The sequence below is a fragment of the Populus alba genome, chromosome 2 (assembly GCF_005239225.2).
Source record: "Populus alba chromosome 2, ASM523922v2, whole genome shotgun sequence".
NCBI classification, from domain to species: Eukaryota; Viridiplantae; Streptophyta; class Magnoliopsida; order Malpighiales; family Salicaceae; genus Populus; species Populus alba.
The window spans coordinates 12,892,604-12,905,978 of record NC_133285.1 but is presented as its reverse complement, the minus strand read 5'-3'; the positions used below and the strand labels follow the sequence as shown (position 1 = coordinate 12,905,978).

At 34.8% G+C, this 13,375-nt stretch overlaps 1 protein-coding gene across 1 annotated transcript; it reads right to left on the bottom strand.

The window, feature by feature from the left end:
* Positions 1-1,155: 1,155 nt before the first annotated feature.
* On the bottom strand, positions 1,156-4,054 carry LOC118046804 (U1 small nuclear ribonucleoprotein A). Its single transcript, XM_035055849.2, has 5 exons — positions 3,832-4,054; positions 3,520-3,692; positions 2,784-2,877; positions 2,193-2,281; positions 1,156-1,596 (listed from the first exon to the last, which is right to left on the bottom strand). Exons 1-5 carry the CDS (start codon positions 3,962-3,964, stop codon positions 1,306-1,308), a joined length of 780 nt encoding a protein of 259 aa, XP_034911740.1. The 5' UTR covers positions 3,965-4,054; the 3' UTR covers positions 1,156-1,305.
* Between the last annotated feature and the right edge of the window lie 9,321 nt (positions 4,055-13,375).

Here is a 13,375-nt window from a genome sequence, read left to right as displayed (position 1 = left end):
GCATAAATGCTAGCGTGTGCACCCTTCTCTTGCGGTACTGTTGTAGCAATAAATGCTTAATTTGGTCATCGTGCACTCGTACATCTTCAAAGCTAAATTCCACAGTACTTGATGCTTATATTTTGACTCTGCCTCGGGGAAAAGAAAAGAAAAGAAAAAGGAACGCAAACGAAAGCTGGTGACGTCCTTAACAAGAGGCAAAGGGGATAAGCTCCTCTTGGGATCATTGAGCGAGTGAATTAAGCTAATGCATGTAATGAAACCCATATTTATGATAAGCCCTGTTTTTTCCTACCTCTGCATAGATATTAGACAGGACTACGCTTATATTCATTTTCTAATCTTCTATTTGCAAAGGATACTATTCTCGTACACGTCAACTCATTTTCCAATGGCCAAAATGTTTGTAGGATACTAACAACAGCCTTCTTTTCATAGTTATTAATCTCAAACTGGCTTTATAGTTGATCTGGAATTGATGGTTGCGTGTAAAATAAAAGATTAGTAAGAACTAAAAAACAATCAAATTTAGTAGACTCGGCAAAAACTCATTAGAGATATTTTTTTTTTTTCAATTCTTTTTTCTAACCAAAAACCTTTGTTTTGTATATTTTTTGGTTAGTTATTAACCATTTTCAAGGTTCATTACATAAATATTAGAAGAAATTTTTTTTTTTTTTCAATATAAGATTTGAAACCTTTTACTATATACTTTATATTCACAAGAAAAATGTTATTTTTTCAATGTAAAATTTCAAGTCCGTTAGTAGATCTACTCTATACTTACAAGAAAAAAAATTATAGGTTTTCAATGTAGGATAAAAAACCTTTTTATTTTAAATACTTCTACTTAAATTCAGAACAATACAAAACTAAACTAGAATGACCAAAGCCTGTTCTAATCTAACATTTGGCATGCCAAATCTGGATCAATAATATTTTATTTTATTTTATTTTTTGTATTCAAGAGCTTGTCCAGCATTGTTCTATCCATAGCTTTTTGAGTATGTGCAATTAATCCCTTAAATATCGACTGAAAATGCCCTATCTGTTTCGGTGGCAAAACTGTGATTACAACTGGCAACAGCATTATCTAATTTAATCTCGCATGAAATTGCTGTTGAGTGATTTTCAGAAGCAAAAGAAAATATGACAGGCGTAATTCATAACTACAATGATACATTAACAATCTTAACCGCATATTCAAACTAAGAATTAAAAAAGATACAGGGAACAGTTACAAGAAGTTTAAGATCCTTGTGTTAGCTCTCTCCTATGAGTAGCCAAAAACCATTTCATATTTGTCTATTTCTTGGCATAGGTAATTAACATTGAATACTGCTGTAACTTGAAACCCTGAAGTGCATGCATAGCGACTGTTGATTGCATCTCATCTCCGTACTCCACAAAGGCAATCCCTGGCTTTGTTTCCACCATCCTGACCTCCTTAAAACCAGTGTACTGCTGGAATAACATTTGCAGCATCATTGTAGTAGTCTCATTGGGAAGATTTTGAATAAACAGAATGTTATTTGGAGGAGCTGGAGCCTCAGGGACCATAGATTTCACACCACCTAGATAGGGTATTTGAGAAAGCTGCAAAATTTTGAAGTAAAGGTAAGGATCATGCTAAGAGATATTGGACATCCTTTTCAGAACAGTGGAAAATGACAACAAATTGCCAGTTTCAGAAAACAGGCTGCATCCTTGTGAATCTCAGAAATGATCTTTCACTAATTAATGGACGTGAAACTAATTTCCAGGAGTAGCTTCTCACTAGACAAGGCAACTAGCAACAGATTGTTTCCATTCTGTGAATCTAACTGGATGATGTAGTTGGATAAGTTAATCAACATAGTAGAAGCAAATAAATGTTTTCCATCAGTAAATAGAAGTTACATTCTAGATTTAGCAAATAAAAATGTAATCTTCTTTGCCTACTTCAAGTTCAGTTTAAATATATTGACCTGCATCTTTACTTTATAGGAAACAAATAAACTAATTTGTAAGAAGTCAACTTAATGGTCAAATCCTAATATCAAATTAACTTACAACAGCTGAATTTCCCGTGAATCATAATCACAAACATGGATCCAATTAATCTAGATAAAGAGGAAAATGAGGTTAACCTACAAACCACATTATAAAGAACCCAGCAGTGGTAATCCTAAGAAAGCAGAAAACTTGCTTACAGGAGGTGTTGTCCCGTACGCGCCACCATATGCAGGAGTCAGACCCACCCCCACTTGATTAGTATCATGTTGATCTTTCTTCTTTTTCCCTGCCATTTGAAAAATATAGATCTCAGAGACAATCTACACATTCATACATTTATCTCAAATTGGTTTCTTTCCTACTATTTAAAAAGGAAAATAAAAAAAATAGCATGTTGCACAATTCAGTTACTATCAAGCATGCTTGAAAAAACAAAAAGACAAATAAACCACTAGATGCTAGTTTAATTTTTTTAAAGGGTAATTAAGTAATCTTATGGTGCTGAAAAAAAAACAAAAATACTGATTTGTTGCAAATCAATTTGGTAATGATCAATGGGTCATGTGAAAAAGACCTTACTACCCTAATCAGAAAGAATTTGTTCTTTAAAGGAGTAATGGGAGGAAAATAGAACTTGAAAAAGTTCAAGAACCACAAACTACTCCCTTGTGCAAACACAGAAACAAAAGCATGCTATAAGAAAATGCTTAGCATTTATCATTAAGCTTCTTTCTATCATTCACTGACATACAGAAAAGAAACAGTGTGTGGGGGGGGGGACATCTTACCTTTTTCCTCATGCCTCCTTCGTTTTTCCCGTGGAACAAAAGTACCATCAGCCTTTGCTACAATATCTGATTTAGTTTTTGCATATTGTATTCTCTGCATTAGAAATATTGTTTGACAACATTAATTCGTTGCAGAAGAGAAGGATCCATGCTTTACAATAGTTGAAACATAGAAGTATAAGCTCAGTAAAGCGAGAAAAAGAAAACAATTTTGTGCCAATAGATTAAACAACAAAAAAAAGTTAAAAACAAGTGAAAAGGTTCTTCTATACTTCTAGGCAGGAAGGACCAAAGACCACCCAGAAAATTGTCTAAGAACCTCTATAGTTTGACTGATTGATGCTGCAATAAGCATGACCATGTACCTTACATGCAAACTAGCATCTAATTATTTTCGAAGTCAAGCCATGGACTAGCAATGCTTACAGAATAAGAAATGAGCATATAAGCACTAAAAAGGGCAGCTTATCCTTCGGAAACAGAGGGGCAAAATCTAGGTCCATTTGAGCCCTCCTATCTTACATAAGCAAGACATTTAATCTCCAAGGAAAACAATACGGAACCCATTTTCATAAGGTTCCCAAAGTTATTACATACTCTCCCATCAAAACTCTGCCTAGAAATCTAAAATCATACTCATAGTTTCACATATGAAAACAAATAGGATAATTTCAAAACATTAAAAAAAGAAAAAGAAAAAAAAAACTAGATGCATAAACTAATAATACAAGCATACCATGGGCTTATCATAAAAGGGGAAAGACTGCATTTGCCTCATGGCATTAGAGGCAGATTGAACATCCTCAAAAACAACCCAAGCTTGCCCTTTATGTTTCAATGTCTTGAATGCCAATATCTCCAGTATCTTCCCGAATTGCGAGAACACAGCGTGCAGAGCTTTCTTCAACTCTTTTTTTTTTTTTTTTTCAAATCAGACATTACCACATAGAAACTATATATATATATAAGAGAAAGAGAACGAGATTTGAAATTTAATTAAAAAAAAAAAAAACACAGAGAGAGAGAGAGAAGGGAATTCGGGCATTACCATCGATTTTGATATTTTCGTTGAGGTTATTGATGTAAATAGTCATGTTCGAGGAGACTTCAGTACCTGTGCTACTATTATTATTGTTATTGTTATTCACATCAGCCATGTCTTTTCTTTCCAGCAATGCCATGATTTTCCACTCTTGATTTCTTTTGGAGCTAGACTGGGGTTTAATCTGATTTCTCGAGGGTTCTACACATTTGCCCTAAAAATAATAATTGCGATCGAAAGGAGGAAGGGAACCGCATCTGCGTTAGGCCCAACTTGTCTACCCAATCCACCTTCTTGAGTTAAGATTGGTCAGTGAGAAATCGGCTTGTTTGTTCGGCCGATGAGAGTTGCCTTGGCCCATCATAAGATAAAGTCCAGTTTTGGTCTGGCCCATTACTCAAGGGCCACACTTTAGGATCTCAGATTGGTTTGATTGAGAGGGTATTTGGTTTGGAGGTATGGAGATTTTTTTTTTTTTGTAGGATTCACATAAAAAACATGTAATTTTTGTTTTGTTTTTGTGAGGTGTAGTTTATGCTTTAAAAAAATTGGTACTTTTCAAAAAAAAATCATCATACCTTCCAGTGGAACACACACCAAGTCTTGTGAATCAATCACTTGAATTTGACCTCTAAATTCATGAGGCAGCATTTATGACTTGTCTTTGTAGATAGTAGGTTATTTTTCGCGCTTGGACCAAAATTGTTTTGAAAGTAAAAATGTTAATATCTAAATAGTAAAAACCTTTTTAGTATTATCATTAAATTTAATATAATAGTTTGTATTTAATATTTTTCACTTTATTCTTTATTTAGCTTGGATTTTAAATTAAATAAATAAAAATTGCTTTGATATAACATGCTTGACTGGATAGATAAAAAAAAAAAACAAAAAAAAACATGTTATGTTAACTCTGGACAACTTGTTAAACTTACAACCTAAATTATGGACTTTAATGTAATTATTTTTTTTGTTATATAATAAAAAAAAAATTAAAAAAATTATTATCAATTTAATATTAAATAATAAAATTAAATAAAAACTTCACATTAAAAAATAAAATTTTAAAAAATTAAAAAATTAAAAAAATAAGTAAAATAAGAGAAAAAGCTTGTTACAACAAAGCTCGAACTCATGGGTCTGCATTGGCCAATGAATTATTGGGCCGAGCTGAACTCCTAGGGGAAGTTGAATCCCCGCTGTCTCCTTGAAAGAGAGATGTTCTTAACCATTAGACAATGGGGGCACATTTCCCGATCATCAGCATATTATATTCATATTATGGCTACCCCTTCATTTTTTAAAAGGAAAGAATACATAGATAAGTCGTTTGTTGCCTATAGCAGGGAACACGCATGACCTTAAACTTAGATTTTCATGGTACAACACAAATATATTATAAAATAATTAAAAAGAAATATATCAGCATGTTTAACTATAAACGGTACCGTGTTGTCAATAACTCCTGAATTTTAATTAACAGAAAGGCCAAATTGCATCTTACAATAAAAAGGAACGTCATGTGATCATTGATGTTTTTTTAAATAAAAAAATACTTTAAAATTAAATTAATATCATTCTCAAACATTAGCCGGTTCTCTTGAATTATCCCCTCAAATTTGACATCTAACGGGCAGTTTGAAATTCTTGTAATTGAGTTTAATTCTAATGGTTAAACTAGCATTTTTAGTTTGGAATTAACATTAAAAATAATATTTTAAAAATACGTTTAACAATATAAACCCACTGGCTTAAATAGAGTAGCCACATAACTGGAATAATAGCAGTGTATCTGGAGACTCACTTCTCATCTCAACTACTATTGTTGATGGGAATCTCTTGGGTACAATAAATGGAAGCTAATGAAGCTCGAGGAGTTCTTCAGGCTAAGGATGGGTCTAATGTTGGAGCAGCAGCTATCAAGAAGGGAAGGATCTGCTACAAACAGGGCAGCAATCTTTATAGCTAAGACTACATTTGTTTGTTTGCTTGCTTGCGAGGTTGTGTCTATGTTTGAGGCAAAACATAAGAATAATATGTTTAATAATAAAAAAAAAAAATATCATTTAATGTTCGTGAACCTCATTGTTATCTACATTTGCAACATAAGGGGATAAAAAAACAGCTCTTCACTGCTTCTATGGAAAGTGAATCACTTTTCACTGTTCACCTAAATGAATAGTGGAGGAGTAACTCCATTAGTCACGTGAACAATGGAGTCACCTTCCTTTGTTCAGGCTGGACCGGGTCTGGTTTAAAATTAAATACAGTGAACTGGGTCTGACCTAATAAAATAAAATAAAATATTTTTTTTATTTTTAATTGTGTTTTAATCAAAAAAATTAATGTTTAACATTATTCAATGACACAACATAAATTAGACGGAGATCGCTTAATAACGTAGTATTTGCAGAATTTGATCGTAATCCCAATATTATTCCTGATGATATTTTAAATTGATGTTGTTGCGCGCTTAAGAAACCAAGGAAATTGTAGTCCTTATTAGATATATTTAATACGTGATGGAATTGTAAATAGTTTAATGGAACAATAAAAAATATTTTATATAAAAATATTATTTATTTCATGATGTAATAGCTGTAGTTAAATCTACAATATTTAAATTAAAAACCATCAATATTAATATATATTTTTTAAAATTATTTTATAACCCTAATTTGAAAAGTATTCTTAACCATACACATTAAACTATTTTTTTTGTTCAACCTCAATTTCAACACCAGTTTTAAACCAAACATATATAAATACTAAACCAACCTCAATCAAAAATATTTTTTTATAAAAACAATTTTTTACAAACTACAATTACAAAAGTTATCACAATATCAAACACACACATACACAGTACAAGTTTACAATAGATGGAAGAACTATTGCAATCACCACGTCCAAAACAATCGATCACAGCCAAATCGGGTAGTTTATCAATGAGGTATTCAAAGCTCAATGCATTGAACCGGATCTGACCCAATAAAATAAAATAAAATATTTTTTTTTATTTTTAATTGTGTTTTAATCAAAAAATTAATGTTTAACATTATTCAATGACACTACATAAATTACACGGAGATCGCTTAATGACGTAGTATTTGCATAATTTGATCGTAATCCTAATTTTATTCCTGATAATATTTTACTTGATATTGTTATGCGCTTAAGAAACCAAGAAAACTATAGTCCTTGTCAGATATATTTAATACGTGATGGAATTGTAGATAGTTTAATGGAACAATAAAAAAATATTTTGTATAAAATATTATTATTTCATGATGTAAATATTTCATGGGTTTTCAGAAAGCACATAAACACAATAAAAATGGTAGTTTAGTTTTTTTTTTTTTTTAGTCCTAATAATCTTTTTTAGACAATATAGATTCATTTAGGGTTTATACAAAAGATTATTTGGAGATCAAATATTTTTGTTTAGGTTTGATTAGTTTTTTAAAGGCTTAGTTATCACAAACCACAAGTCATTCAGGTTTTCAGTCTGTAATAGTAATTCACACGAACCATTAATGAGAAATTTTCTAAAACCCTTTTTAAAATAGAGAGATTGTCATGCCTTTGAGTGCTAGCTCTTTATTTTTATTTTTTAGTGTTTCTCTATACAAATGTTTTGTAACTTACATAGTTTTTCTCTTTACACAAAAAATATAAACCATAGCATTCTATTTATAGGGAAATCCTAATAACCATATAAATGAAAAAAAATATATAAATTTGTTACCCTAAATAATATTACATATATTTTTGGATAATTTTAGAAATATATTCAATCAAGTTCGTACTTGAATTTTCTAGATCTAGAATTGTAATCCCTATATTAATTACATTTGGTTTTTAATTTCTAAAAATTATGCTCAATCAAGTCACACTTGATTAATCATCACAATTTAATTTTTAATAAATAGTTCTTATTGTGTATGACCTATTAGGTTCCTTGTCGCACCCGACATCTCGGCGGCCTTAAAAAATTAATTTAATCTTTGGAAAAAAACAGATTTCTGGCATCATGTTCTTTAATGTGGATAAGGAGTCGCCACCTAGTATTATGGTCACTAGGAACCCTAACTGGTCAACAGAGATTCTATGGTTCGGGACTGGTTACATAAAAGGGAAGATATTATCACCCCTTAAACGTCCTGCCTGAGGCAGGCTGCATTGCTAGTTTCGTCGTAAATTGCTAAATGTTTATTTTTTTATGTTATGAAAATTTTCTTACAATATTCCTGACTCTGGCGCCAGTGAATATTAACTACGAATATTTCCAACTCTGGCGTTGATAAATATTACGTAGCTAAAAAAAATAAATTTAAATCAAATGTTTTTTTTTTTATTCCCGACTCTGGCGCCAGTGAATAAATAAATAATACTACATTTATTTTTACGCATGCACATATTTTTTATTTTTTCTAGCTAAAATAAAATAAAATACAAACGAATAAAAATAATATAAATTTAAACCGGTATTTTTATTCCTGACTCTGGCGTCAGTGAATAAACCAATAAATTTACATTATTTTTATTCATCCGAATAAAATAAAATACAATGAATAAAAAAATATAAATTTAAACCGGTATTTTTTTATTCCTAACTCTGGCGTTAGTGAATAAACCAATAAATTTACATTATTTTTATTTATGCATACACATTTTTTTTTCTCTACCTCTTTTTTATTTTTCTGTTTTTTTTATTTATTTTTTTGGCTGGGCTGGGCTGGACCCAGCCCAGCATGTATTTTTTGGGGGCTGGGCCCAGCGCAGCCCACATGGGCTGGGCTGGACCCAGCCCAGCCCAGCCCGGTCACTGGCCCAAGCCAGTGACCCGGCTGGGCCACAGCACGCGTGAACTTGTTCACGCGTGCATAGCGCTGTGCGAAGGCAATTAAATTGCCTTCGCGCAGTGTTATTGCAAATTAAACGAAGGCAAAAAATGAAGAAACGAGCGTACCTGCTTCTGGAGACCGAAGATGCTTGCAGCGCTGATGGATTCTCGCCCGCTGCTTCCCTTTATCTTCCTTCTGCGCTCACCTGCCTGCTTGTTCCTTTTGTTTGTTCAGCGGCTTTTGAAACCGAGAAGATGATGAAGAGGCCGGCCTGCTGGGAATTTGCTTTGATTCTGGGTTTTCGTTGTTTTCGTTGGGTTTTCTGTGTATTGCTTCTCTCTCTTGTTCTCCCCCTTCTGCTAACCTCTTTGTTTCTTGGAATTTCCTCTGTTTTCGTTCTTCTCTCTGTCCCCCTGCGTTCGAGAAGATGGAGATCAACGTTGGCCCTCTGGTTTTTTGATGGCGTTTGTCTCTGTTTTTTGCTCTGTTTCTGGGTTCTGTTTTTGGCTTGATTCTTCTTGCTCTCGTCTGGGTTTTTTGTATCAGTTTTTTGTGTTGTGTATTTTCTTTCTCTCGGTTTTGCTGGGTTTTCCTCCTCCTATTTTTTTCTGGGTTTTTGCTCTCGTTTTTCCCCTCTCGTGCTGGCTTGTTCGGCCTTTTTTATAGCCCCTTTCATGCAGAAACCAATTCCCCTTTTAATGGGATCGTGGGCAAGAGATCATGGACTTGAATTGCCGGATTTGTTTCCTGTTGAATCGGTCTGGTCCGTGCGAAACGGAAGGGATGGTGAACAGTGGGATCAAAACGGCGTCATCTTGTATGGAAAAAAATGGCAGATTATGAATTGGTCCTTTCTGTTTGAAATGTATCAATTGGGTCCCTTAATCAATAAATTTTTAATTTTACCCTTGGATTATTTTCAATTAAGTCCCTCAATTTATTTAATTAATCAAATCAAAGTTTTAATTAAGTCCACAAACTTATTAATTCTTCTTGATTTCATTAATTAAAATAATTCAAATTTTAAGTAAATTTCCAAACTTATTAATTTTTCAATTAAAACCTTCATTGGATTAATAAATTAATTTCAAAGTTAAACCCAAAAAATTTCCAATTCTATTGCCTTAACCCAAATTTTAATTTATTCTTCATTTATTTCATTTTACTTGTTTTCCATCACCTTTTTTATAAAAATAAAATAAAATAATTAAATAAAAGGTCAAAAATTGGGTTATGACAGTTGCCCCCTCTTTATAATATTTACTATGCAAAGATATTAAAAAATTTCATTTTCTTTTAGCTTTGTGTAGTAAATTTATAAAGAAAAGTAGATGTAGAAAGAACTTTTGCCCTTTTTTTTTGTCTGGAAAAACTTTGAAAACAGTAGATTGACACATGACCTTTACAGAGAGATGTAGAAATCAAGAAACTAAGTCATTTGGGAGACAACCTATTTTTTTGTTTTTTGTTTTTTTTTAAATGATCGAGGGCTCTAGGACGCCACTAATGCCTCGAAAATAAATAAGACGGGGCTCGAAGGCGCGCTCGAAATGGTAAGACGAGGGCTCGTAGGCGCGCTCGAATGTAAGACGAGGGCTCGAAGGCGCGCTCTGAAAATAAATAAGGACGAGGGTCGAAGGCTCAGCGCTCGGAAATGTAGTAGATAGAAAATGGCACTAGCTTTGATGGTCGAGGGCTCGAAGGCGCGCTCCGAAAATAATAAGACGAGGGCTCAAGGCGCGCATCGAATGTAAGACGAGGGCTCGATGGCGCGCATCGACATGGAGATAGGATAGAAAATGCATACCTTTGATGGTCGAGGGCTCGAAGGCGCGCTCGAAAATAATAAGATGAGGGTCAAAAGCGCGCTCTGAGATGTAAGACGAGGGCTCGAAGGCGCGCTTGAATGGATAAGAACGAGGGCTCGAAGGGCGCGCTCTGAATGGAGGTAGGATAGGAAATGCATTCTACCGGTTGATGGTCGAGGGCTCGAAGGTCCTCGAATGGAGGTAGGATAGAAAATGCCACTAACCTTTGATGGTCGAGGGCTCGAGGCGCGCTCGAAAATAATATAGACGAGGGCTCAGGGCGCGCTCAAGGAATGTTAAGACGAGGGCTTCGAAGCGCGCTTCGAAATGGATAGACGAGGGCTCGATAGGCGCGCTTGAATGTAAGACGAGGGCTCGGAATGGAGGTTAAGATAGAAAATGCACTACTTTTAGATGGTCGAGGGCTCAAAGGCCGCGCTCGAATGTAAGACGAGGGCTCGAAGGCGACGCGTCAGATGGATAAGACGAGGGCTCGAAGCGCGCTCGAAATGGATAAGACGAAGGGCTCGCGACAGCGTCGCGCTTACTCGAATGTAAGACGAGGACTCGAAGCGCGCTCGAAAAGGACGGTAGGATAGAAAATGCACTACCTTTTGCATGGTCGAGGGCTCAAAGCGCGCTCGAATGTAAGACGAGGGCCTCAAAGGCGCGCCGAATGGATGGTAAGATAGAAAAGCCACTACCTTGAATGGTCGACTGGCTTCACAGCGCGCGTTGAATTGTAAGTACGAGGGCCCCGTCGTACACGCTCGGAATGGATAAGACGATATCAGCAAGGCACCTCTGCTTCTTTCAATGGATAAACGGAATGGCTCGAAGGCCCGCTCGCGAATGTAAGGACCGGGGGCTCTAAGGCCGCCTCGCGAATGTAAGACGGAGGCTCTAAGGCGCCCTCGAAAAATAATTAAACGACGGGGCTCGAAGGCGCGCGTCGAATGGGAGGTATGGATAGAAAATTCCACTACCTTTGATGTTTAAAACTGAAAAAGGTGGTGGAAAAATACAGGGATTTTTCAGTGACCCTAATTCTCATGGCGGCCCTGCCCAGGTTGAAAAAAAATTCTCAAAAGTGAAAATTTTTTCAAAAAGTTAATTCAGATGTTCGTCATTTCATCAGTTGGCCCTCTGCTTGATGGATTCCGGTTAGAATTTTTTCTAATGCAAAAATCATTTGCTCAATGTCTCAAAAAGTTTAGATGATATGCATCATCTTTACCTGATTTGAAATCACGTATATGCCCCTCCATTTCTTCACAATTCTCTTGTTGGATTAGTTTGTGAATATCTTGCATATCTGATATTACTTAATTTTCTGGGTAGTGTGGAGTTTTTCCAATCCCTTTATTTCTGTTTCCGCGCGCCCCCGTTTTGACTTCCAAGCCCACTCGAGTTGCCCATAGAATGTACTCTTACTTCCAAATTTGTTTGCACTAATCTCGTCGCATTTGTGTGATCCATCAATATGACCTCCCCAAACTTGCTTGCTAAATAGATTTTAGGATTCGTCAAACCAATCCTTGAGAGGATTATTCATTACCCTCGTCTCACTGCTAAAAACATTCGTATCACTTATTGAATGATCGAAGCTGTGCTTGTTGCGTAAAACCAAAATGCCCCCTGTCTGCTTGAAGGAAGCAATTACCATCTTTTTTCTAGAAATCCTTTCCTTCTAAAACACAATGTTGCCCCCTTGTATTGGTTATATGCCCCTAAGTATGCTTCTGTTCAAGCGACTTAATAAATAAAGGTTTTAAAGCTATTCTTCCTTATTTGGTGAAGGAATATGAGTCTAAAAGAATGAATTCTTGAAATCTTATCTGCATTTGAAAAAAAAAAAAAGTTTATTTATGTGATCTAAATATAAATTTGCTTTTAAATCTATGCAACTCCTTGGTTAATTTCTTTCTTGAAAAGAGATTATTTGCGTTGTCTTTTGTAATAGGTCTTTGGTGAAAGATTATCATGAGATGACCTTTTGTTCGAAGAAGTCTCGAGGTTTGTAAGGCCACTCGACATTGGTAGGCACATAACTTGCTACTCTTTTTTAACATTTATTTTATCAGCATGATAATAATGAGTTTATCTCTTTCACAATAAATACAGTTTATTCTTGATGTCATGAATCTTATGAAAAGTATCTTTGCTTTGAGACATTGTTTTATATGTTCTAGATTGCTTGTTGCTTGATTAGAAAGGATTTCTACAGGCACGTAACATAGGCTTATGGTTTTTGGCTATGAAAGAAAAAGGATTCATGAGGCTCAAAAGAGTGTTTTTCAGGGTTCCAAAGACTGAAGATCACTATCAATAGTTTGACTCTTGACGTCATTCATATTTTCCTTTGCCGCTTTTCTTTGATTTGCCCCCTTTTTCTTCTTTTTCATTGCTCCGCTAAAGCATACTCATTTTTTATCTTGGTTATCACTTTTTCTTGTGATTTTGGCATGCCCCCTAGTATTTGAGTTTCTTGGGACTCTTTTGCCTTTTGGCTTTCTCACGGCTTTATCCTCTTTCTTGATCATTGAAATTTTACTTGCCCCCTTTTTTATGATGTGGGCATGATCCCTAGCATTTGAGTTTCTTGGGCTCGTTTTCCTTTTGCTTTCTCACGGCTTTATCATCCTTCTTGATCATTGAAATTTCACTTGCCCCCAGTGTAGGGTGTGATCTTAGTCGGGATTTTTTTTTTTTTAATGAAAGAAAAATTATTCAGGCTCAAAAAGGGTTTTGCAAGGGATGTACTTATTTTAGAACGTGAAAGGAATAACAAAGATGGCCTTTCCTCATTTCAAGCGCAAGCAGCTATGATCAATAAACTTTGACCTCGTATAGTGTGATGGTTTATCTTTGCAAAGATGCATTTCATGAGTTATG